Genomic DNA, 24,729 nt, shown 5'->3' on the forward strand with positions numbered 1-24,729 from the left:
ACCGTCACCGGCGGCGAATGACACAGAAGCACGAGGGATCTTCTTTATTGTATACATATACAAGATAGATTTGTTTCGGAGCGATCAGCTGACTCGACGCCTCCAACTGACGGAACTGGGTCACTTGTAACGTAGGTCTAGGACGCTGTATTGGAAGAGGGAAGTGTTTTGAACTCGTCTTCGGTAATGGACTTATTTTACTCCTCGTTCAGTCTACTCCTGTGTACCGTATCACGATTCGTAGGGATATAGGTAAACGACATTCGCGTCCAACCGAAGCACGTGCGTGCGCCTTTTGCGTTCGCGTGTGCTCGCAGTTTGTGTCGTCGGTCGAGGGTGTTGGTGGTGGTGAAAAGGGGGGAAAAGGGTGACGGGTAGGGAGCAAGCACGTGTGAGGACGATTTACTCGCAGATCGGTGGAACGTCTTCCTCGTTCCCTCCCTCACCCTCTTTCGGCACTCCATATCCGTCTTTCTTTCTCTTTACCACCCCTTCTACCTATCTTGCATATACTTCTCTTTCTCGTACTCCTCCTTCTTCACCTCTCCTCGTTTCTCCTCCTCCACCTCTCGTTCCTCCTACCATCGACATTATACTACTACTACGGGGTACTCCACTTTCATTCAGTCGCTTCTAAAAATAAAGTCCCTGATTCACAATGCATGAATGACAATCACACGGAAAGGAATACCACACAGACTTGTCGCTTTTCTCTCTCATCCCTGTTATTTCTCTTTCTCCTCTTTCCCGTCTCGCTTTGATGCTAGCGAAAGTCCACCTCTCTCTCCTTCTCTTTTCTCTACTATCACTCTCGTTTCGCTCCTGTTTCTTTTTTTAACCCCCGTACGATCTATCTTTCTCTCGCTCTAATGTCATCCCTCTTTCCCTTCCGCACCCTGATCCCGTCTACTCTCTTGTAAGAGAGTGAAATCTCACAGTTAGCCTGTTGCATCGAACTATTTGGTCTCCTGTAAACAGATCCGGTGGAAATTCCGAGTTCTGTCGCCGGCAATCGGCTGTGATCGATTCGAACCGATCGATCGACCGATACTTGTTGCTTCGCGCATCGGATTTTACCAATATCTGACTGTACCGATCGAATTGCAATCAAAAGACACCTGTGACGTGCTTTTACTAACGTGCGATTTGTTTAGAATCGAAAAGATTGCCTGAAGAAACGATGAATGTTGAGTAAATGATGAACCAAGTGCACGGTGTGTTTTTCAATGGAATACTGAAGTTAACTCTGCTGCTACAGTTGTTGCTATTTCAGCGAAGAGAAAAATGAGAAGAGGAGAATAAAAGTTGGAAAAAATTCTCGTTCGTGTGTTATGCAAATAATGAACTCCAACGGAAGATCTACTGAAGTTTGAAGATATTAAATAACAGTACATCATTGTTCTCAAAATCCACTTCTCTTCCCAGCCATATCGCATGCTGATGAAATAAGATATCATTCTTATCTTGTTACGTCAATTTTTGAACCAGCCACGTTTATTTTGAAGTCTCATGATGAGCGAAGAAAGAACATTCCTCGAGTAATTGACGCAAAGAGAAACTTACTTTTTAAATTTTTAAACCCTCTCGGTGTGTACATTTGATAACATCGTATAATTTAGTACAGAAAGAAGATCCGATACAACGGGAGGGTTTCGTATATTAACCTGCGAAGGGATAGTTGTCGGAAGTAGCAACTGTAATTTGGGAATGCCCAATTGTCCCGTAACGCTCGAGAGATTCACGGAAATTGGGGCGACTAACCCTGAATACCCTCCTCTGAAGCTCGACTCTTTTGAAGCACCCAAGGAGAACTGGTTTCAAGCTCATCGTTTAGTGCTCACCACAGGATATTACAAAATAAAAACTGGATATAATTATTCGAAACTGTTTGAAAATTGACCAACACTTTGGCAATTCTATGATCAAGTATCAGCTTGAGGAGACACATCCAATTACAAGTATCAACTAACACTGCTACTCGTTATAATTGCAAGTAATTGTAAATACCGAATTTACAAAATTTAAAAATGATCTGTTACGGTTATAGAAAAATATATGTTAAACGATTACTCTTTTCAGAGTATACCTTGAGGAGACTTCCCTCGTTATTATACATACATATCTGTCTCTGCAAGCCTCAACTCTAAAGAGGGACTTTAGAGGGAGAGCTAGGTAGCAGCAGTACCAGCAGCTCGAACCGCTCACATCTAAATATATCTCTCTCTAGAGTTACTCAAGGTCACAGCTCTCGGATTGGCTCACGATAAAACGGAGAGCTCTGTGCTCGTCCCTCCGGCCGCTTGGCCTTATGCTTCGTCCGCACACACATTCTATCCCACCGTGGCCCACATGTCAGATCGCGACAATGTCGTATACTATGCCGCATCAAGAACACGTGTTCGGTATAGAACGCGGCAATAGTTGGCATGCGAAGCGTATTTCAAACCCGCCAGTCATTCCTTCCCTTTCGAATCGATGGTTCGATCAAATTCGAAATTTCAGCCGTTAAAATACAGCTACCGATATTTTAACAGCCCCTCGATATAATGCCTAAGGGGTTCTCTTTCGCATATGGTAATAATTCTATCGCAATGTGAAATGAAAAAGAAAGAAAAATAAACCGGGATACCACGGTACGTGATGTTATTATTATTCTACGAACCACGGAGCAACTTCCGGGTAAAGAGTTGTCACGAAAGAGAGTGTGACCTGTTGCTGAGGACAAATAATTAGCGGGTTGTATAGGGAGCTCTTTGGAAACAAGCAACACGGAAAGGCATGTAATCTGTAGGGCGTATGTACGGTGATGTATGCAGTGCCGTGTATCCGGGATTTTGCAAACAATAGCGTGGCTTTTAAATGCATATTCGTCAACCGTATCAGGAAACAAGATTACTCCAATTTTATTTACTAATTTTGTAAATCTTATTAAAGGAAAATGAAAGAGTAACGATCGCTGAAAAGATAGTTTTGCCGGTTTTGAAAAGCGTTCATTCAATTTAAAGAGGGCTGCTATATTCGAGTTCAGCGTCGCTGATAACAGCTGCACTGGTTCTACAGCTGAATTTGAGGTTAGGTGATTGTCCGGGTGTGCGGTGAGCATCGATAACGGCACGTTGCAACCTCGCATTCTGGCAACTAGACGATCTGGCAACCCTGTAGCGGTCGACAGTGCCGGGGTTGAATTTCAAGCGCCCGAGGGACAGAGGGGGTCGGGCCTCTCTCTTTTGTATAAGGGGCACGAGGGCTTCACCGATGCTCGGCATATAACGGTGAGTCGACGGCCATGATGCGGGGCTTATGGCTGCTTGCCTGGTTTTGCTTGCCTGCTAAAATGCTTTCAGAAGAAAACCGGCCTTTCTCTTCGTCTTCCTCGCCTGTCCGTTCCCAACCGTAACATTACCCACCACTTACTGCGGACCTACGGGGTTGAGTCCCAGTAATCGCTCGTTTCTCACCACCGAATACGCGTTCCCCCGCGTATTAATTACCACCCCTCCTAGTAGACATTTTAAATCACGTAAACACCGAATTCGTACCATCTAGATTAAAAGATAATATTTCAAATTGACTGAAAATTTTACGAGCAGAGGGTTTCAAAACTATTTCAATAAAAACCCCGGCCACTCGGATATCCGTTTACCTGCGCCATTGTGAAACTTTCAATTCCCTTACTGGCGACCCTTCGATTTTCAAAATCTACCCATAAACCTTAACGGCTATTATCTCTACACTATATACCATAAATAACAGAAAATCCAAGAACATTTTGAAAGCATTTTTAATTCTTCTTTTGTTTCGTGAAATAAGGGATGCGAAAAGACAATTCGTGCTTGGACGCCCGGATCGAACTTGAAAACACAATGACGGACGTCGGTTGCGTGTACCGTTTCAAACTTTTTTGCTTTATTAAGTTTTGATATTTCGGGGTGAAGATAGAAATTCGTGAGTCGAAAGTTTCGTAAAGATTCTCGTTAAGTTTCTTCGTTTTTACTCAGCATAAGCAACGACAATGGAAAGTTACCCGAAGCGCAAGCGCTCGCTCGGCACTTTCCACGAGTACAGCCGACTGGCTAGCTATATGTATAAAGTGCATCGGTGGTAGTGATGCTGACATTGGTAGTGAGGCGTTCGTTCGCCATGGTACTCATGGGTTGGTCGGCAAAGCGAGATCTCACCACGATATACTACCAATGTGCACGAACACCAGTATCGTTGACTAACACTGACTCACCAATGATTATACGCCAGCATTACCACACGGATGTTAGGATTCTACATAGATATCCGTTCCTGCACATGCGTATACCTCGTGCGACATACGGATATGTGGCAAAAGTTTCAAAGAAAACGCTCATAAGTTTCCCCGTTTCTTGCAATTTTGCACGAGTGTCACGGCCAGTTGCGAGAAACCAAAGGAATGCTAAGCTAACGGATTGCAAGAACAAAGAAGGGGAATGCAATTTGCAAAAAATTTAATTTTAATTCATGATGGTAGTGGTGGAAAGTAGAGAAAGGAAAGCTGTTATAAAAAAAAAAAAGAAAATTTGAAAAAAGAGTAATTCGCGGAACGAGCGTCATTAAAGCTCGTAAGCACGGAAGTACAGCGCATGTCGTCGCGTTTACAAAATTGTGAAATCGTTCGTTTCGCAACGACTCCGGCAACCGTCTCGCGATCTTCCTCTACGAGCATGTAAAATAAAAACACGTTTCCCTCTCTACTTTAGCAACCATCCAATCGCTATCCGTTCCGAGAGTTTTTTAAGCCACGCAAACTTTTTCAAAATGCTCGCGTCATAAGGGTTGCGAGTCGCCTCTTGTACATATGCCCTTTTGTACGTATTCGAACCACTTCTGACGTACACACAGCTATTGGTAGACCGTGACGCGCGTTGCACACAAACGCTTCTACCCACACGATTTAACCTTGCGGAGTATAGAGTAACGGTGTTACACATCTACAGACACCTATACAATGGATCGAAAGGTGTATTTGTGTAGGTGAAACACGCGGTGTGTGCCAGCCATGGTACGGCACCACTGGCGCGCCTCTACCCCGGCTTTAGCATCGATTTCCAGTCGGACGAGCCAGCGCGATCGAGCGAACGGTACGCGCCTTCACGAGGAGGTATCGAGCGTGTCCGCTGTTCGTGGGAGTCGCACGAAGAGGGGTCGCGCGAGAAATAATACGGTTTGTCGTCGAAACGACAAACGTTTCAGGCATCGGGTATAATACGATAAAATGTAATCTACCGCCTTCGTTCGTTCGTTTTACGTATTAGGAAAGATAGATCAGGGGCAAAGCAGATGAGTGGGAGAGAGATAAAGAAGGAGCAAATATCCCCGCTACGAGGAGGGGCGATAGTAGGGTCGGCGGTATTGGTGGTAGCGTCGTGTCCCCGAGGGGCACAGAGAGGTAAAGGGGACAAGCAGAAGGCAGCGAAGGCGCTGCCCTCAGTCGGCCGCCTGTTTCACTACTGTCAGCATATTACAGAGAGAGCGAGCTATTGGCTATACGCGGTGCTTTTGCCTAAGCGCGCACTAACTCCGTGTTCCCGTTTTTCGAGTGAAGGCTTAGAGCCTTCTACCCGCTCTTTCGCTCGCTCGCTCGCTCGCTGGCTCGGTTCGGTCGTGAGTTGCGCGCGCGCACTCAGACGCGTGCATCGAAATAGAGGCACACAGAGACAGAGACAGAGACAGCAGCGAGGAGTCGTGCAGCAGAGACAGGCCAGGCGCGCGTATACAGCCATCGAACGTGGTGATTCGTACGGAGGCGGACGTATAAAGCGAGGCCGTTTCTCGGGAGGGAAAAAAAGGCTACGATAAGGCGAGCCGTGTAACCATCGTCACCGTCGTCGATGAGATCGTCAACGGGATTTCGTCGATGCTCGAGCGCAAAGTATTTCGGCTCGACACGAAGATATAGGAGTCGGTACGACGACGAGTCCTGGCAAACAGCGGGATCAAAGACGATCGTGAGTAAATAGAGCGACAAAGAAGAGAAGGGGTACGTACCCTGTCTGTCTGCGGTACGCGCCTGTATAGTCCCTCGCGGCGGACGATCCAAGTACATACGCGTGTACCGTGTGTGTATTCCTTCGTAGATCGGTGCATACGTGCGTGTACGAGGACTAAAAGAAGTGGGGGGAGGCAGTCTCTATACTTGGCGGACATCCGGCGGGGAAACCGCACGCATTCGTACGAAGCCTCTCCGAGAGAGCGAGGGAAAAAGGAGGAAGGATCAGTGTGGCGCCGAGGAAAACACGTTGCTCTCCTCGACTGCTCGAACACAGAGACTCTCGAGAGGAGAAAGGAGGTTCTTTGCGTTCCGATTGCACGTTCTCCTTTTCGTCTCTCGACTTTACCAGTCGGATCACAAAGTTGCCTCTTTTATCAAAAACACATCATTCTACTATCGGTATCGGTATCGGTATCGGTATCGGTATAAAGTTTCCTTTTCGTCCTGTAACTTTGATCCTCGTGCGTGAGTAGCCGCACGCAACGCAACCGTTGAAATTTTCGGTACAAATAATATAAGGGTGGTGGAAAGCGGTGGAAGGACGTGACGAGAAAGAGAGAGGGAGGGATCGAGGGGAAAGGAAAGAAGCGAGAAACACGCCGAGCAGTGCTGCTCCCTATTGGCGACGTCGAGTCGCGCTCCCCACCCGGGACAGTCGAACGAGGTCCGAAGGCGAGTTCTCGGCGTGTAACTACGGTGATTTTCCCTTACAAGAGTGTAGGCACGAGACCTCGTAGCTCTGCACCGTATAACGTTCCGCGTAAACATCACACCTTTATAAGTTGAAAATCCATTCCGGTAATAATCGTTCTAATACGTAAACGTAAAAAATCGTGTTGAATATATTTGGAGGAAATCGTAAAACAGCGAGAGAAGAAGGAGACAGAGATAGTGAAGTCTGGTTTAACACGCGTGCTATCGTCGTCGATAGAATTCCGGTGCCCTCGTCGCCGGAGCAAACTGTGTGTGCGCCGATCCTCGTGAAACACGTCCCACGCGTGTGTCGCGTATCACCGCCGCCGGTGAAACCAAGAGAATTCGAACGAGTCAGAGGGTAAAATAGGATTTCTCGCGTGGTCGGTCCTCTCCCGAAGCACGCGCGGAGAGGGGTGCAACGGAGGTTTCGCCAGAGAGGGAGAAGGAAAGAAATCGAGAGAGACATCGTTAAACGAAGACGATAGAGGAAAGGGGGGAAAGGAGAGAGAGATAGAGACTCTTGAGGGGGAGAGACGAGGACGCGTATAGTGCAACCGAGGCGCTCGTGCTGCGCCCCAACGGCCGTTTCTCGAAGCTCAGTTATCACAATGGCTTCCGTGAAAGACACAGCGACTTTCTTCGCGGAGGGCACAGCAAGTCAGTTCGAACACGTACTGAAGCTTTATCCGCAGGCCCTCAGACTCAAAGCCGATCGAAAGACGAAAAAACCCGAGGAGCTGATCAAGTTGGATAACTGGTAAGTTTACGAAAATTAATCATACTTCTGTTTCGTCGACATATTAACGCCCGATACAGACACACGGGGCCCTCCTTTTCCAACGAGGGGCTTCCACCACGGGCACACACGGGACAATGAACCCGTGGCGCGCCAGTTGCCATCAGCATACCGCATGTTGTATCTCTATACACCCGTATTGGCCCCCTCATCGGACCAGTTACAATTCTAGATAGTATATTTACTCTCTCCTATTGCAGTGATCGACGACGATTCCCGAAGAGGCGGTCACTTCGAATCATCCCTGCCTTTCGTTTCTAAACTAACCGCATTAGGCCCGCTACGAGCCCTTCGCGTCACGTGCTGCTTTTTTTTTTTTTTTATTATTATTTGTTTATTTATTTATTACTTTTTACCTAATTTTCTCTTAAAAATCACTGACATTTTTTATTGTTTTTCCGCCACAATCGACCGTATACTTTTCATGTGGGAATTTTCTGCCACCTCATCGAGGAAGTCTCGGCGTTGCCGTTACGATCCTCTATTACCTGCCATTGTTACCCTTCCCTTTGTACGCTGCGTTTCAGAATCATTACAAAAGAAATCCAAAGGTTTTTAATAAAAGTGCTAGGTAGTTTGGTTCCGTTTCAAGGTTTACCGACTTTTTCGTCGATATTAAGCGGATTTCGGGGCGAGCGTCGCGCTGGCAACGATGCCAGTGAAAGAGGCGACTCGCCGGCGTCGCTTTCACGGCGTCACACACAAACTACCTTGCTTCCTTCGGACACGATTTAACGAACCTTTCTCCACTTTTGTTTTCGCAATTTCTTTTTCTACGTTAGACGACCGACCGACCGACCAAGGAAAAGTGTCTCGAAAGCTTCTGGGAAATAAAAAACAAGGGACAATTTAATGGTTGATTTTCGCGCAACATAAACGAGTCTTCTAATTTCAGATTTCACGTTGGCTGGCATTGAAAGCGAAAGCATCCTTGATCCTCGATGATAATCGATCAAACACCGTGCTTTATTTGGATTGTGCCTCAACTATATTTTAAAAATCACCTTTCAAGTGTAAAGGGTCAATAGTGACTTTTTTTGTCTGGTAAAATATACCATGACCTTTACAAATCACTCCATTTTTGTCTCCTCGAGTTATTCAACAGATGAGGAGTCGGATAAACGTGTTCGCCGAACCGCGTACAGATTTTAGAACTAGGGAAAAAAATAACTATATAGGTGAGTTTTATTAAATCGAGAGAATGCCTGCGACAACGAGGTTTCCACGAGGCGAGAGCTTCAATTCCACTGGCGTCACGTCTGGTTTAATTAATTAAAGGCAGGTTCGAGGCTCGTTAAATTCCGCGTTAAAGCTTTTTAGTACTTTCCAAGTTCGATCGAAATCCATGATCGATTTACCAATCAATTATTCTGTTTCTTGACATACCAAGTAGCCTACTTTGTTCGAATGCAATTTTACCTTTTCGTCTTGCCAGATTCATCGACTTCCGGTATGCAGTGGATAGAAATCGGAGCAGAGGAAATGAGAAGGATCTTTGAAATATAAATTCTCTCTGCTCTGTCTAATAATTTTCCTAGTTAAATGGTGCACAGCTTCAATTCGTGGAAACATTTTCGCTGAATCACGAGTTCGTTAAAGCGATGAAAAACATTTGGGTCAAACGGCTAGCAATCGAATATATCGGTTATCGTCATTTGCGGTCATCGTTCGTTTATTCTTCTTTCATTATGATTACGTTCCGTTTGTTCCCTTCCTTCTCTCACAGTTTAGTGAGAATAATTGAATTTTGACAAAAAAATTTTCACCTTAAAGTAGTCCGAAATATGGCTCCAAAAATGGTCCGAAAAATACTGTTTAAAATTATGGAAGGTCAACTTCGGAGGCGGTTGAAGAAGAAAAATTTGCAATATTGCAAAACACAGTTACCACTTGCCAAGGACACTTTACCAGGTTTTAATTCAGCTTCGTAAAAATGTCTACAAAGTTGCGAATTACAAAGTTAAAGAGAAAAGCAAAAAAATGAAAAGGGCGGGGTGGTGTTAGGTAAAGCAGAGAGGAAAATGTCAGACGCGTAGAGTTCTAGTTAGGCACAATCCTCGCCGTTAAAGCACGGCGATTGTGTCAAGGTTGTTTTTGCGAGGAGTTCGCGTTGCGTGGTGCGAGTGCCTCTCAAAATGGTTGCACGAACCTCTGTCCTGAAAAGGTTTCGAGACTGTTCAAAAGAAACTACACCGTTACGACACTCGAACGATTGTTTCTTCGACGTTTCGTCGGACAATTCCTACGGAATTAAAAATTTTCAATTTCTTTTAATAAGGGCCATTTTCCTTGCTCGGAGTTTTAATTGATAACTGTCATAATTCTTTGAATCTTGAATAGCTTTTGTTGTGCCAATGCTAATCGAACGACCGACGTGACATTTTTAGGGTTTCTGTTCACGTAAACGAATTTCACGTGGCAGACGTGCCTTTGTATTCACCTGAAGCCTATCGAAGAAAGTCAATTCCATTTTATTCTTTTTTTTTTGAAGAATTTTTATAGATTTAAGTAGTATAGAGTCTATGGCGCATACTTTTAAGATCGTTTTACCGGGAAACGGTGATTCAAAGAAAGACGCGTGTCCAAGTGCCGCATTATATGAATGAAATACAAACTGTCCGTAACTAAGTTTAGCTGTTCAGCCAAACAGCTGATCTCTCGAAGGCCGACCTTCGAAAGTACCTGCAATAAAAGCACGCGAGAGTGCATCTCGTTCTATCTCTCTCCAACTTGCGTGATACAACCTTTCCTCCGTAGAACAGAGAACTTGTCCCGATGTCGATGACCCGAATAATAGGAACAAAGAGAGCAGAAAAAAAAGAAGGAAACGCTACCTGAACCGAGATGTACCTTTTTCGCCAAACGAAACCGAATTCAAGGAAGAGTTAATTCAATTTCATAAATGTTTAATTTTTTAAAAATAAATTTCTATTTTCTTCTTTGAAAAATTTAAACTTACCACGGTTGGTGGTTAAAAAAGTATATGTTCTTGTTTAAGAAGGTATCCTGAAGTAGTATTTCTTCGTGCAACTTTTTTTCAAGGCGATTCCTTGCGCGATGTTATTATTTAAATTCATTGAAATTTATGGAAGCTAGCTAGCACGCGGTTGCGCGGTTTTCGCTCGACCAACGTGTGTATCGACGAGTATCGTAACCGATTGTCGAATTAATCAAATGAAATACCGCGGTGGAAGGTTAGAAGTTGAAACGATTTACCATACAGAAACGGAAGTTCCACTTGGCTTTGAAAATCTAATGCGAAACATACAAAAGGTTGATTTATTCTAGCGTTAAGAATGAAAATTTTAAACCAGCGATAGCAAATATCTTGAGGAAATTCAATGCGCAACGGTGTACCTAATTTGCTCGTGTTCCATCCTCGTGCTTGTCCTGTAGGTGGAAAACCGCTTCTTGCGGCTGCATTTTTAATCATCTTCGATTCCTGTATTCTCTTCTCCTTTTGCTTATGTAATTACTTGGCACGAGTGATCGTGATCTTGCATATCCTGAACATCCATTATCCTGTTCATTGATGATTCGCCTTTTCTGCTTGCAGGTATCAAAATGAGCTTCCGAAAAAAATCAAATCACGCGGCAAAGACGCGCATCTCAATCATGAAGAGTTGGTGCAAACGATGAAATGGAAGCAAATAGTGAGTCTTTGTTCCTTTTTATTTTCTCTTATCTTCGTCTTAGTTCATTTTCAACATTTTGTTAGATTATAACGTTGAATTGAGTTAACGAGTATTGGTATCTTATACAAATTTTATCCTGCAAATCAGTTTTATATTTCGATGGTACACTTCTAACCTTTGCGTATACACAGAATGATCTTCATTCTATTCTTTCTAACATTTCTATTTGGTATCAGTGAATCTGAGAATCTTTCATAGATTTTAAATTCATTAGAAGAAAGGGTGAAACGATTAATCGGCATTAGCGATTAAGACAAGAAGCAAAAAAATCAATCACAGTGACTACAGAAACAAGTTTAATTTATTTCAAGTATCTTGCACATCGCATCAAATATTTTCAACACGATTCCAGTAAACGATACGATAATGGTTTTCTAATGACCACCTTTTACTCCTAAGGATGATTAAGAATTCTGCTAACTTAACGTACGACGTTTCTTCTGATTTACAGCGTGGGAAATTTTACCCTCAACTATCTTATTTAGTAAAAGTGAACACACCGCGTGCCGTGATGGCAGAAACGAAAAAGGCGTTCAAGAAACTTCCAAATCTTGAACAAGCTATCACAGCCCTGTCGAATTTAAAAGGAGTAGGTACCACGATGGCATCGGCCTTGTTAGCAGCGGCATCACCAGAAAATGCACCGTTTATGGCCGATGAATGCCTGATGGCAATACCGGAAATCGAGGGCATCGATTACACCACCAAGGAGTACCTTAACTTTGTTCAACACATTCAAAATACCGTGGAGAGGTTGAACAAACAAAGTGAGTGTCTGCTCTCCTTCGTTCGACGTTGATTTATTTCCTTGAAAATTGATTAATTCATAATGATGCATCGTTATCGCAACGCTTTATGATCCACGCATCAACTAAACAATTCCTAGATACAAAATACATACAATTAGTTAATATTTCAAGTTTGATTTCTCTCATAAACTCCTCAAGAACTCGAACGCAATCACCTCAGACACAAGAATACGACTTCCAAAACCTTTTACTCGAGACTCCAGAAATCATTACCAACATATCCACTTCAGTCACAAGAATAGAAATCCTCCAAGACTCACTCTATAACATTGGATCGTAAAGGGTTTAACATTGGAACGATGAAATTTAAACATCCCCCGTTTGATTGTCTCGTTTCAGCGTCAAATGGCAAAACATGGAGTCCTCACAGGGTGGAGTTAGCCCTATGGACCCACTATGTGGCGTCCGAGTTAAAACCAGAACTCTTAGACGGCATTCCAGGTTCAACAGAGAACGGCAACTCTCATCCGCCAGCCAGCAACGGCGAAGCGACGGAACCGTCGGACGACAGCAATCAGGAAGTGGCAGTGAACGGTAAGGAACCAGGCCGTATTGATCCAGCGGCCATCGACGAGAACAGCATGACCACGTCCTTCACCGAAGACTCGATGGATAAACCCGCAACACCGATTACAGTGGGCGTAGCCAGCGAAGATACGAACGATTCCCTCGCAACGAACGAGAACGACGACAGCAACAACACGCCACGACCAACGGACAGCGAGGACACAGAAGACTCTCAGGACGTCGTACAGGAGCCGCCAACGAAGAAGAGTAAGAAGTGACCCACCGCGAGCCAAGGAGCCACGAATACGAGCAACAACGTCACCAACCTAATGTCAGCCGCCAATTTAACGCTGATCGCAGCGAGGCGCTTCTAAAAAACCGCCAGGGTCACCGATCAGCGTCGCGGATAGTAGACTTTCTTCTTATATACCATCAGGCTACCATCATCATGATCGTGTTTTACATTTATTTTTCTTCGCTCCCTCTCTTTCGATTCATTTATTTATCCAAAATATTTCATACACTCGCTTCTTCTACTTCTTCTTCTTCTTCTTCTTCTTCTTCTTCTTCTTCTTTGTCTCCTTGGGTACCGATTCTTTCATCATGGTCACAGCACCTCGCCTTTCTATGTCCTTGTCCGTAGACATCCTCGAGAGTGTGAAATAACGTAATATCGTAGTCGATGATGTGGAAGTCATTGCGTAAAACAGCTTGCTGGTTTTTAGATTGATTCGGGGCTCGAACACAGAAACAAGAGGCGAAGCTCGACCAATGAAGATTACCAACTGTTTTCTTTTTCTTCTCCTTTGATTACAAGGTTTCTCGTGTTCTCTTCGACCCGTTGTGTTTCTCACGCGTTGTCGTGATACCAACTATTTTAGTCTCCTCGAGTTTCTATACTTGTCCTGGAGCTTTCTCTCTTGTTCTGATGTAGCGCTATATTTCTTTCCTCGCGTAGGAGCTTTTCGTTCGTTGATCGAGACGATCTTGGTACTGCCTTATCAGTGACCCGTTTCCGTTGGTTTACACGCTACCAAGGAACAAACGTAGTCTTTATTTACCAGAGAAAGATCATTCCTTTTTATCCGCGATTTCTACACCGTGTTCAAGGGCCACTGAAACACACATACACGATGTTTAACGTTTTAAAGCGAACTGTGCGCGAAACGAGAATGAGAGGGAGGGAGTGATAAAGAGAGAATGTATTATAACAAATCTGGGTATGAGAGAGAGAGAGAGATCGAGTAACTGATCCTGTGACCAGCAAGAAAAAAAAAATATAAGAAAAATATCGGCGGTACACCGAAACACAATGATAATATTAATATTAATAATAATAATTATTATTATAATTATAATACCGAATCATTACCATAATTTATATACCTAAAAGAAAAAAAAACTGCATGTCAGAGTGATGCATGGAGCAAAACCAAATACATTGTAAGTAAAAAGAAAAAAAAATGGAAAAAATGAAAAAAAAAAAAAATTAGAAACAAATAAAAGTAACGCTTTTTTGAGTCCATCATGAAAAAACGAAAACGTGAAAACGAATGGCGGTAGACACCTAACAGGTACTCGCATACATACATACATACATACATACATACATACATACATACACACACACGCACACACACACACATCACGTCGAGATTCTCATGTACAGGGATTTAACTAGTATTTTTGCATTATTGATGATTAATTAATCATTGTCGAGGATGAGATGCGAACGAAGAGACGAACCACGATTAATCGATTGCAAACGAACGTTGAGTAATTGCAACAAAAAAAAATGTGAAAAAATATATTAAAAACATGAAAAACAAGACTACACGAGATAGTATAACGTTGAATCATGATAGAGAGAAAGAGAGAATGTGTGTATAAGAAGACAGAGTGAAAGAGGGTATGTAAGGTTGCCAGAAAGTTACAGAAGATGAATAAACCGCTATAGCTTGATCAAGAACGTTCATTCAAATTTTATAAATATACATAATTATATATATATATTTGTAATTTAGAACACCGTGGCCAGGCTGAGCTATAGTACCGACCTTATTATTAATTCACACATAAACCATACATACGGTAACCGACAGTGGTTACGCTAAAAAGAAACCAGATAAATGGACTAGCTTGTTTTCAATATCTGGTGTATTTTAGTGTCTCTTTGCCAGGGGGGGAACAAACACCATCCTAAGCAACGCGAAAAAGTGAAGAGAAAAGACAGAAATAATAGGATATCTGTCTGGTATCAAAGAACCGTTGTGAACAGAGAGTTTGAAAACTCAAAATAATTAATTTCTCTGTTGAGAAGGAATGCAAGAAATCCAAAGAGGAACCTCAGAAACGATCTTCGCTGATTTCGATAATCAATTCGAAAATTGATCGAGATCGAGGAAGAGGACGTCTGAGGTTCGTCTTGTCAGAGGAGAGAACAAAGCAGAGGTTTGCAGCGAGTATGGATGAATCTACCTTAATAAAATCGTAGTGAAGCCCGTTCTATTTATTTAGCGCCTAATTTATTCCGTATCGATCGTTTCGTTGGCAAGGAACAATATATATATATATTACAAACGCGTGGATCGAAGAGAATCGTGAAGTTCCATAGATCAAGAAGACGAAAAATGTTCGAAATGGAGAATTTTTTTTTTTTTTTTCACCGACGTTCTTGCGATTATTTAGCGGATAATGTTAAGTAATTGCTGAAGTAATATTTGATATACATATGCGTGAGTTTATGACGCGAATGAATTATAATAATTACGACGACGACGACGACGACAATGATGAGATTGATAGTGACACGAGGGTGATTATTATTATTATTATTATTATTATTATTATTACGTTACTGCTGCTATTAACTACTATTACGAACGACGGCGAGCATAGTTTTTATTGTCTTTATAAACGTATAACGGATTTAATGTAGCGGAGTTGTTTTTTTTTCTTCTTTTCTTTCTTTTCGCCTGATAAATTATTATTCTCGCACGTAATTACAAGACATTCCACCAATAATTCTTCTTGTTCTGTTCAATGCCATTTTCTTTCGCCACTTTTCTTTGATTCATCGATAAGGGAGTATCACTCTCTATCTCTCCTGTATTGAAAATTTCAGATTTTATTCTACCAAAAGGAACATGAAATATTTTGTTTCATCAACGTCCTGCTTCCAATAATCGTGGCCTTTTTTCCTCTATGTTCCTTCTCAGAAAATACAGATTTCCCGACGGTGATCAAATTCGGCGTGAACATTTTTTTAACAGATCTGCCCTAGGATAAGATCGTCTACGAAAATTCGGAGGAGATCCTTCAAGAATTTTCTTCGGCTCGCAGGGGTTGATAAGGTGAACCGTTTAAAACTGCCATTTAAAATAAATATAAATAAGCAATCGTGTTAAAAACCGATCGATACGACGATGGGCCATGCTCTTCTCTCGATGACAAGATGTTAATCGATGAAGAAGAATCACACGTTTGCCTTGCCTTCGATGAACACTTAGGAGTCGATCAGTGATGGCCAATCGTGCCCTCGAGGGCAAGTGGCGTGCACTCGGTTTGAAAATTTGTAATTTCTATATTTCTAAATTACCAAATTCTCAAATTTCCCACATCGACATCCCGTATTCCATCGTTGCACGTCTCGTGCACGCCAGTCCCCTTGAGTTCCCCAACGGGCACTCGTTATGCCCATCGCTGCTCTTAACGATCCCAATATTCGTTAACGTTCGCGATCTTCACCAACGATTGCACCGATTCATTTTTTTTTTTTTTTTTCAAGAATATACCCTTTGGTCTATCCTGAAATCCTCGACGGCCAATTTTCTCTCAACTTTGTATAGAAGAACGCTTTCTGCGATCTACGAAGACACTTTTCGTTTCCTTTGAATAGTAACGTGTAATTCTTGGATTAATTGTAAAGTAAGGTGATGTCATTACGAAGTACGAGGTTAAATAAATTATTTGAAAACGTTACGATCTTCTGGTGTGTTCTTGCTGTTCTCGTGCATGGTGAAACATTCATTTCTCTTTTAGTTTTTCATTTTATTCATCAAATCCTCCGAGTCTTTTTATATCTAACGTGTTCACCTTTACGATGCAAGCGCGGAACGACGAGAGAAAACACGGACAAGGGATTTTTATAGAGAGGAAAGGGGGATAAGTTGTTGATGGTTTTTTTTTCCTCAATCCAGCTGGAAAGTGGAAACGATTGATCCTCCTTTGTATCCCAGCTTTTGTTCACTTTTTACCTGCATCAAGGTTCGCTGGGCTCATTAATCGCCACTTCATATATTCCATGCAAAAAATCCACCTCTACAACGGTTTATTACTATTTATACTTAACGAAGAGCGTCAAGTGTTTTAAATCTTATTACAATTTTTATATTTTTCCAAGTATCGGGTCAATAAGTATGAAACTCGACAAAGTGTAAATAAACTTATTTAATCAACAGAAATAATGTATTATCAAGCACCAACGCGGTTCTAAATTAACGAATAATTACTTTAGATATGAAATTTCGTTTAAAATACAATTACACGTTCAAACAAAGAATATCTTCGGATTCAGCTGAGCAAACTCAAGCCGGTCGAACAAAGTGAAAGTGTACCCTGTAATCTCCGACTTTCTCCTTGTATGTACTTGTTCTTCAGCTGCTTCTATACGAATGACTTCACTTGCACTGTTCAATTAAAGTTATCGCAATGGTGACATTGTTACAGAATTTACAACTTCGTCGCAGTTCCCACAGTGAAGTAGTCGATTCTTATTCACGCCTCATATATACACGTTATTATTTTGGTCGTGACGAGCGTTCCTTTTTGATGCTTCTAAAATTAAGGACAGACGTAACCTTGCCGTATGGTCGATTGCCAGCAACAACTCATTTCAAGCTTCTCAGAGTTCCTTCCTCAGGAGTGCTTCGGTTGATCCGAAAGAAACTCTGGTATTCTCTTGCAACTTCCAATTGAGATTAGCCTTTCGAAGAGACATCCAGGACTAGAATAAACATAAAAAATACATTTAGCAGAGTAAACGGTCCACGTGGTGCGTTGAAAGTATGCAACAGGAAAAGTAAATAGCATCGATCCCAAATCCATTTAGAGCAGCGGTAACCGAAAGGAATGGAACTTGGGGTCATCAGAGTCGTTCCAGTGACCTACTGGTAAGCTCTGGCACGACGACCTTCGAGTCGATGCGTTCGCGTTCGCGTTCACGTTCACCCATTTAAAGCATCCTCTCTTCTCACTTTCGCTCGGTTAAATGACGAGAAAACAGCGGTGCGCGTATCCACTTACACAGTGAATCAGCGGTGTGCGGCACGAAGGGCAGCCAGAGGAGCGGAGGACGGCATAAGGTGTGCGAGGTCGGTCGACGGGGATACTGGAATCTGGAAGATAGAAGAAGAAGAGAGACGGCCGGTGAAGGAACGGAGCGAGAGAAGGAAAGAAGGTTGTCTAGGTCGAAGAGAGACGCCGGATGGAGAGTTAGAACAGGATGCAACAAAGCACCGACAGGTCGTGTGATACCCTGTTACGTCACAGACGGAACAACTGGTTGCCTCACGGGGAGTTCGAGGAGAGACGACGATACTGGATAGGGGTATTCCCGAGTCCGCGGGGCCACGGGAGGTACATCCCACGGGCATCAGGAGGGAGGATGATATATACAAAACACAAGGTCACGAGTAACGGCTATAGGTATCTCTCTGTAAACACGCGGTGACGTAGCAAGCACGTGCTACGACGACGTTTACCAATGGCGGGGGCGATTTGAGGGACACCCTCCACCCTATCACACCCGCGCCTTCCAACGTTCTTCCATCCTACTTTCAATTTCCCCTACCCGCAATACTTCCTTGCAACACATTCTCTCGTACTCCAATCTCTGGCCCTTCGCTTCCTCCTCTTGCCCTTGCCACACCGTTCCATCTCCTCTTCATACTTTTCATAGACTTGGCAACTAGGTCCCGGAAGGAGAAAGTATATCTACTCTCACAGTGAGAGGAAGAATGAGAGGATCTGGTTTAACCAGACTCTGTTTCTCTGGCTGGTTCGATGAACTGGCTGCTGGAGAGACGAGGATTGTTTCATAGGGGTGATGATCTTCTCCGTTGCTCTATGAGTAAATCTTATTTTCATCAAATTATATATTAGACTCCCTGTATGCAATAAACCTGATGATAACGTTTTAGGTTCGTTCAAATTCTGTCGCAGAGTTGAAGAGATTTCGCTGTTTCAATTTTTCAACCCGTGTCCTAACGTATTCCATTGAGGCAAGAGGAAAGCGCTGCAGGACTCGCTTTCCCGCTGTGCTCCCCGAGGGTTACGCTTCTCCCTTTGTCAACGCCCCCTTTTCAATGCTCTCCCTGACTGCTCGCTAGCTCACCAGCTGCCTCTCTTTCTCTGTCTCACCATGAAACACGTTTTTCAAAGATCCCTCTGTGCTAACGATCACCGCCGCCTCTCTTCCTATCCCTGATACGAAACGCGGCGAGGGTCGAAAATCCCGCTGGGAGATTATTTTTCCCTCCCTTGCGCCTGTCTTCTCTGACCTGGCCTTAACTGGTCGCAACTGTACAAAAAATTTATTCCTCTTCGACTTCCATTCGACTAGGATTATTCTTGATGCGTGGTGAAAAATTTCTTTTTACCTCGACAATTTTTTAGATAGAAACCATTCTAAAATTTCAGAATATCAAAATCTCTAAGGGACCTGTCCAATTTGCTGCACAAATAATTCTAGTTATACTTCAATGCCTAAACTAGGAAACTACGTACTAGTCCGCAAGGATTACGAGTTTGTTGATGAAATCACGCGGAGGCTGCAGTGTTTCCCTCGAAATCGATCAGTTGCTCTCCGCTGACAATTGCAGGCGGCTGCAGGCTTTACGAGGTTTAGGGTAGCAGATTGACGACTCATCCCCCGAGCTAACATCCAATTGTCTGCGTTTCGTGAACCAACTTCTCCGTCTATTCGCTATACCATCGAAATCTGTCTACCGAACACGACTCGTGCTACCTGAAAGAATATGTAATTCTAACATCGGCGAACAGTTTTTCAGGAGAAAACTCGATATGCGAGGAGGCGCCAAGTCCATCCGGGAAGTACAAAGACCAGGAAGCGGGGCGACGATGAATTATAGAGGGCCAGCAAACGGAGCACGTCGCTACTCTAGCACCAGGTCGATATCCACTCTGGACTTGACGATGTGTACCAGGAATCGATAACGCCATGAATTATCAACGTTTCTCTTCCACTGGAACATCCTGTCCCATTTTCTAAATGACAAGAACAGATTCATCCGTAATCCTTGGTGAGAAAAATAATTTCAAAATTCATTTAGGAGCTCCGACGTAATAAATCATATGTAGGCCCAAGGGTTCAAAGAGAATCATTTTGGTTAATTAATTCCAATGAAAAGTCACAGTTCGATGAAAGATTGTAACGCTCTGGTTGTATTTAATCAGCGGTTATTATTAGCCGGGGTCTGCACTGTGTTTCTCTTTTCACTCGTTCGTTCGGTGACCTTTTGTCAGGATCGATATTTGGGGTAGATAGGCGAGGTAAATTATAAACGGAGGAGTCTTCTTCGTGCCACCACCTGCACACAGCTGTAGCCTACGATCAATAATTCTATCTAATTTACTTTTCCAGCTACGTTCGTGGCATGAATTTTCCAACAAAAGCATTCAACTCCTTCTAAAGCTTCCTCCTAGTCGATAATTACAATATAAGCATTTTCAATACCCCATAAAAAGTCTGTTAAAAATACATTTAACAAGATATACTCTGGAGCTTCAATGAACTCTAAAGTCTGATAAAATATTTACATGTTTCACTGATCCTTATCAAAGATCAAAGCATTTATTACTTATAATTACTACTTCTTTAAAAAAACATGTTGTTACAATTAATTGCATTGATAACTCCAATTATTATCTTCATTCTCCTAAATAGTACACCTGTTATCAGCGATAAGAAAAACGTAACAATTATGTAAGAATAGTATGTAATCGCAGTGGGGCGTTGCGATAAGAAAAATTCATTGTCATTGTCAAAGAGAGGAGGAGAGATTTATCCGGTAGTATGGACCAGAGGAGAGTATCGATACGTTGTAACTGGCCGAGACGAGGAAGGAGCAAAAGCAAAGCAAGAGACGAACCATCGCGTGCACGTGTGCACTTCACGTGACACATATACGTCTCCACGTAGGTGTACACGCGTATGTAGTATCGAATAAATGCGTATACGTGTATGCATATGTACACCATTGACCGGGATATCGTCTGTCTCGGGATGAATGAACTATTACGTCACGCACTTGTACTCTCTGATCCCCTTCCGGACCCCTCTCCTCCTTTCCTCTCCTGTATGCTTCTCCTCATCCGTCGATTCTGTCTCCGTCTCTCTTTTCCCCGGCCTCCTCTCCTCGTGCTCGCATTATATTATGTGCAGCATACCTTCCTCCTTCCTTTCATCGATTAGCGGTGGAATTCCAGGCCGTGGAGGGAGACGATGGAGGTCAACGTATCGCGGTGGCTCAGACACCCGGCAGACGTGTCTGTTCGTCCGTCCGTCCGTCCGTCCGTTCGTCCGTCTGTCTCTTCGTCTGTCTGTGGCTGCTGTAAAACGCCGTGGGACGAAGGACGCGGGGATGGAGAGACGGTGGCGGTGAATCGCTTTCGTTTCGTACCACTGATACACTTTTGCGCTGCCTCTTGTATACCTATCTTCGGCCGCAGGTGGCATTCTTCTTCATCCTTTTCTATCGCGCATCATCTTTACTTGCTCTCTTCTCTTCTTCATCATAGATCAACTTACTGATTGTATACTTAGAGTAGGGTGTACAGAGGCAAGTAGCGTGTACGTTGGATCTAAAGGAATTGGAAAATTTCATTCTGACGTTAATCAACACTGTTTAAGAAATTATTATATTCTTCTGTTTGTCACGAACGCATCGTGATACATTGTTGATTGATAGTAAAAAAATGACACTTGTCATTGGAATTATAAGAAATTGTTCCTGATTTATACCTTATGTTCATAGAGTGATAAACAATGATAGGTAATAGTTGAAGCTGTTAGCCTTCTATGATAGTTTCACGGGGTTCTCGACCAGTTTCTTTCAAGTTGGGATATAACTTTGCTTTAGGACCGTCGCTGTTTAGTCTTCCATGGAAATCTGGTTTCTTCTCTTTGGGCGTGCTGCGTTGTAACCAAATGTCCAACAAACTTTTAGGAGCGTAGATACCTCCCTTGAGAAGTTGTTTCCCAATAGACATGGATGTACTTGGGGGTGGAGACATCGGTGAATCGGTCGTTGCTCTTATCACACTGGCCCTCGCAGTTCCATCTTCTTTGCCAAATCTACCTCGTTGAAATAAATGGAAGATTAATATCTTTTCTTGATGGAAGTGGTCGTTTGTTAGAGAAATGACTTACCCGTCCAATTCGCGCAACGCCTGGTCCAATTCAACTTTGTCTTTGTCGTCTTTGCTTCGTACTTCGAGGAGGCAAGTTAAAACCTCGGAATGCGCAGCAGAATTATTAGCATGGTGCTTAAGAAACGTTTCTAGCTCTCCCCATAAGAGTCTATAATGTTCTTCTCTGCGTACACCACTTTTACCACCGCGACCACCACCTATACTCGGAAGAGGGAGAGCTTCGTGTTTTGCTTCTAATTGCAGCAAACTAAAGATTACTTGCTTGCATTGTACCACCTCCTCTGCAGTGAGCTCTTCCTTTACCATTAAATCTGGTAACGGATCTATTAACTTCAATGCAAAATTCTCTGATTAGTTGATTACTTAAATTTAATTCGATGCATGAGATGTACATACCTGTTTCAAATTAAACATAAGGGTACTAGAAATGGTAATTGGCCAATATTTTGTATGTCTTTCTAATCTGCATCTCATTTTCTCTGCTGGACCTTCGCCGTTAGAAGCTGCACTTCGTTTTAAAGGCACCAATACATTATTTCGCATTAGTTTTCCAAAATCCTACAGTAGATAAGATATCGATGATTGCATGAATTTCTAATAAAGAAAAATTGTCTGGGAATTGCATATTTACAGTTATTCTGTAATCAGTTACGCGGCCACCGCATCCTTCACTGATAGAGGGTGGATCCTCTAAGACGCTTCTAGCGGTAGATAAGGTGTGTATAAAAATTTCTCCACCGTGTGCAGCGAGTAAATGGGAAATAGTTTTACCACCGCTCTTTCTGGCCATTTCCAACATCACCGATCTTCCATTTAACAAGAAATTAATCAGACAAGACGACGGTCTGCTATTTACGTCTACTGGAGTGATTCTGTGCATAGCTGTACAATTTTGCATTTCAGCTGCGCTGCATCCTCGTGGTGTACACCATTTTAGAGTCACTGTTTCGTACTCTGATCCCTCTTCGAATCTTCTGAACGTTTTAATTAAAGCCGAGTCTTGTGGATTTCCTAATGAAAAATATTTGTATAGCCGTCTCAGCTACAATTATTTAAATACTTCAACTTCTTAAAGTTTGTGTAGATTATGTACCTTTTAAAATTGCGGAATGTGCGGCTGACGAATGAAATATTTCGACGTCGTAATTCGCAGAGGAACTAGCATTTTGTTCTTCTTTCATTGGTATACCAGTTACCGTTGTGCTTGCCAAATCATAATGAGCCAGAATTAAATGAGACAATTTTGAATGTAAAGCGGGCGCCTTAATAGAATGCACTTCTACTGTTAACATTGGTGAAACCTGAAACAAAATATTTCGCGATGTTACTATTATTTCTTTTATTGAAATTGTTAGAGCTAGCGGTATACCTCTCTTGGTCCTTGACTAGTAACTTGTGATTCAATATTGTTAGGAAAAATATTCAGTATAACTAGGTGACAATAATCTACAGGTATTAGACTGAAACATAAAACATAAGTGTGTTAAAACATCACCAAGTATAGTAATGAACAATATTAGTATTATACTAACTGATCAGAAGCTAAAGCAGTTTTATTTTCTTGAGCTAATTCATTCAAAAATATATTTTCCAAGTTCTTCATATTGCTATTATCTCGTGCACTAGTGATACATATTACTCTTCCTCTATTAACAAGTTTACTGGCATTTTCGTTTAACGATGTTCTCTTCTCATGTTGAATTTCTGAACACTCATTAAGCGTTTCAATAGCTACTCTCAAGCCATGTATCACAGAGTAATCTACTCCAGGTTGTGGAGTCTTTGTTGGTACTCCTAAAATAGCTGTACCATTCATTATCTGCAACAATAACAGTTTAAATTAATAATATGATCTCTTAATAGAAAAATATTAACAAGTACTTGCATGATTTAAATTTTGTTGCGATGGGCTCCATGAGTTCAATACATATGCTGCACGATCAGTTGCCACAAATCTTATCTGTAATTCAATAATACAAGGATTAGATGTTAAACTAAAGTCATATACATTTTATTTAATACCGATACATTAAAATAATGTACCAATTTTCCAGTTGGAAAGAGATCCCACACTATACGGCAATATTCTAGAGAAGCTTCAACACTGGTTGTCCACAAGGATTTACAAACAGGGGCCAAAGGTATCAAATTTTGGCCGCGGCTTTTTAGAAAATCAAATTCTAGAGGAGCCTCGGTAGATATACCAAAATATGGCGTATGGTCCAGAACAAAAATAGTCTTATGGTTTGCGGGATACATTATTTTAGAACATATTTTTTTTTTTAAAGATCACTCTTGCATACAATGCGTTACAACTTGTTAACTACAGATCTGTAAAACAGTGTAACAATACTTCGCTAAATCAGATATTGTAGGTTAAGGCACAAAATTCTTTTTGAGATATTCGTATCACGTTTTCTCTATTACCTAAATATCATATATATAATATCGTGTAAGTATCATCAAATTGTACTATGATATCTATAATTTTTCTTTATATCAATTTGTGTGAATATCTGTTTTATAAACACAAATATTTCACAAAGTATTCAGAAAAAAAATTTTATATTTTTAACAAAATATATATACGTCAAATTAAACAGTAAGCATCAAAAAGTTTCGATTAATACCTCAGTAAACGTGATTTATAAAATTATTTATTTTACATATATATGTATGTACATCTTAATAACATTTAAAATTCCCCGGTAAAATTCAATACGTTTCCGTTCCTATAATATCCTTTCAATTGAA

At 42.1% G+C, this 24,729-nt stretch overlaps 2 protein-coding genes across 5 annotated transcripts; one reads left to right on the top strand and one right to left on the bottom strand.

The window, feature by feature from the left end:
* Nucleotides 1-393: 393 nt before the first annotated feature.
* Amun (protein amun) lies at nucleotides 394-16,311 on the top strand. Of its 2 annotated transcripts, XM_034335659.2 has the most exons (5): nucleotides 394-5,975; nucleotides 6,105-7,472; nucleotides 11,068-11,164; nucleotides 11,658-11,973; nucleotides 12,355-16,311. In XM_034335659.2, the coding sequence occupies exons 2-5, from the start codon at nucleotides 7,324-7,326 to the stop codon at nucleotides 12,798-12,800; spliced, it is 1,008 nt and encodes a 335-aa protein (XP_034191550.1). In that variant the 5' UTR covers nucleotides 394-5,975; nucleotides 6,105-7,323; the 3' UTR covers nucleotides 12,801-16,311. The 2 variants fall into 2 exon arrangements, with proteins under 2 accessions (XP_034191550.1, XP_034191551.1); XM_034335660.2 differs by having other exon boundaries at nucleotides 394-7,472.
* Nucleotides 15,466-24,622, bottom strand: asun (integrator complex subunit 13 asun). 3 transcript variants are annotated; one of them, XM_076689356.1, is made up of 10 exons: nucleotides 24,019-24,438; nucleotides 23,861-23,935; nucleotides 23,508-23,794; nucleotides 23,345-23,435; nucleotides 23,069-23,276; nucleotides 22,607-22,986; nucleotides 22,372-22,533; nucleotides 21,974-22,305; nucleotides 21,566-21,898; nucleotides 15,466-21,405 (listed from the first exon to the last, which is right to left on the bottom strand). In XM_076689356.1, exons 1-9 carry the CDS (start codon nucleotides 24,232-24,234, stop codon nucleotides 21,613-21,615), a joined length of 2,037 nt encoding a protein of 678 aa, XP_076545471.1. In that variant the 5' UTR covers nucleotides 24,235-24,438; the 3' UTR covers nucleotides 15,466-21,405; nucleotides 21,566-21,612. The 3 variants fall into 3 exon arrangements, with proteins under 3 accessions (XP_076545471.1, XP_076545470.1, XP_076545469.1); XM_076689355.1 differs by lacking the exon at nucleotides 15,466-21,405 and adding an exon at nucleotides 24,606-24,622 and having other exon boundaries at nucleotides 21,430-21,898; nucleotides 24,019-24,306; XM_076689354.1 differs by lacking the exon at nucleotides 15,466-21,405 and having other exon boundaries at nucleotides 21,430-21,898; nucleotides 24,019-24,306; nucleotides 24,403-24,486.
* Between the last annotated feature and the right edge of the window lie 107 nt (nucleotides 24,623-24,729).

This window comes from Osmia lignaria, chromosome 7 (assembly GCF_051020975.1).
Source record: "Osmia lignaria lignaria isolate PbOS001 chromosome 7, iyOsmLign1, whole genome shotgun sequence".
Taxonomy (NCBI): Eukaryota; Metazoa; Arthropoda; class Insecta; order Hymenoptera; family Megachilidae; genus Osmia; species Osmia lignaria.

Bases quoted from the DNA above. Each gene is read 5' to 3' on its own strand.
- Amun (XM_034335660.2), top strand. From the start codon at position 7,324: ATGGCTTCCGTGAAAGACACAGCGACTTTCTTCGCGGAGGGCACAGCA. The intron at 11,165-11,657 runs GTGAGTCTTTGT...TCTGATTTACAG, and splicing joins CGATGAAATGGAAGCAAATA to CGTGGGAAATTTTACCCTCA. The intron at 11,974-12,354 runs GTGAGTGTCTGC...GTCTCGTTTCAG, and splicing joins GGAGAGGTTGAACAAACAAA to CGTCAAATGGCAAAACATGG.
- asun (XM_076689356.1), bottom strand. From the start codon at position 24,234: ATGTATCCCGCAAACCATAAGACTATTTTTGTTCTGGACCATACGCCA. The intron at 23,436-23,507 runs GTTAGTATAATA...TTTATGTTTCAG, and splicing joins ACTGCTTTAGCTTCTGATCA to TCTAATACCTGTAGATTATT. The intron at 22,534-22,606 runs GTAAATATGCAA...TATCTACTGTAG, and splicing joins TAACTGATTACAGAATAACT to GATTTTGGAAAACTAATGCG.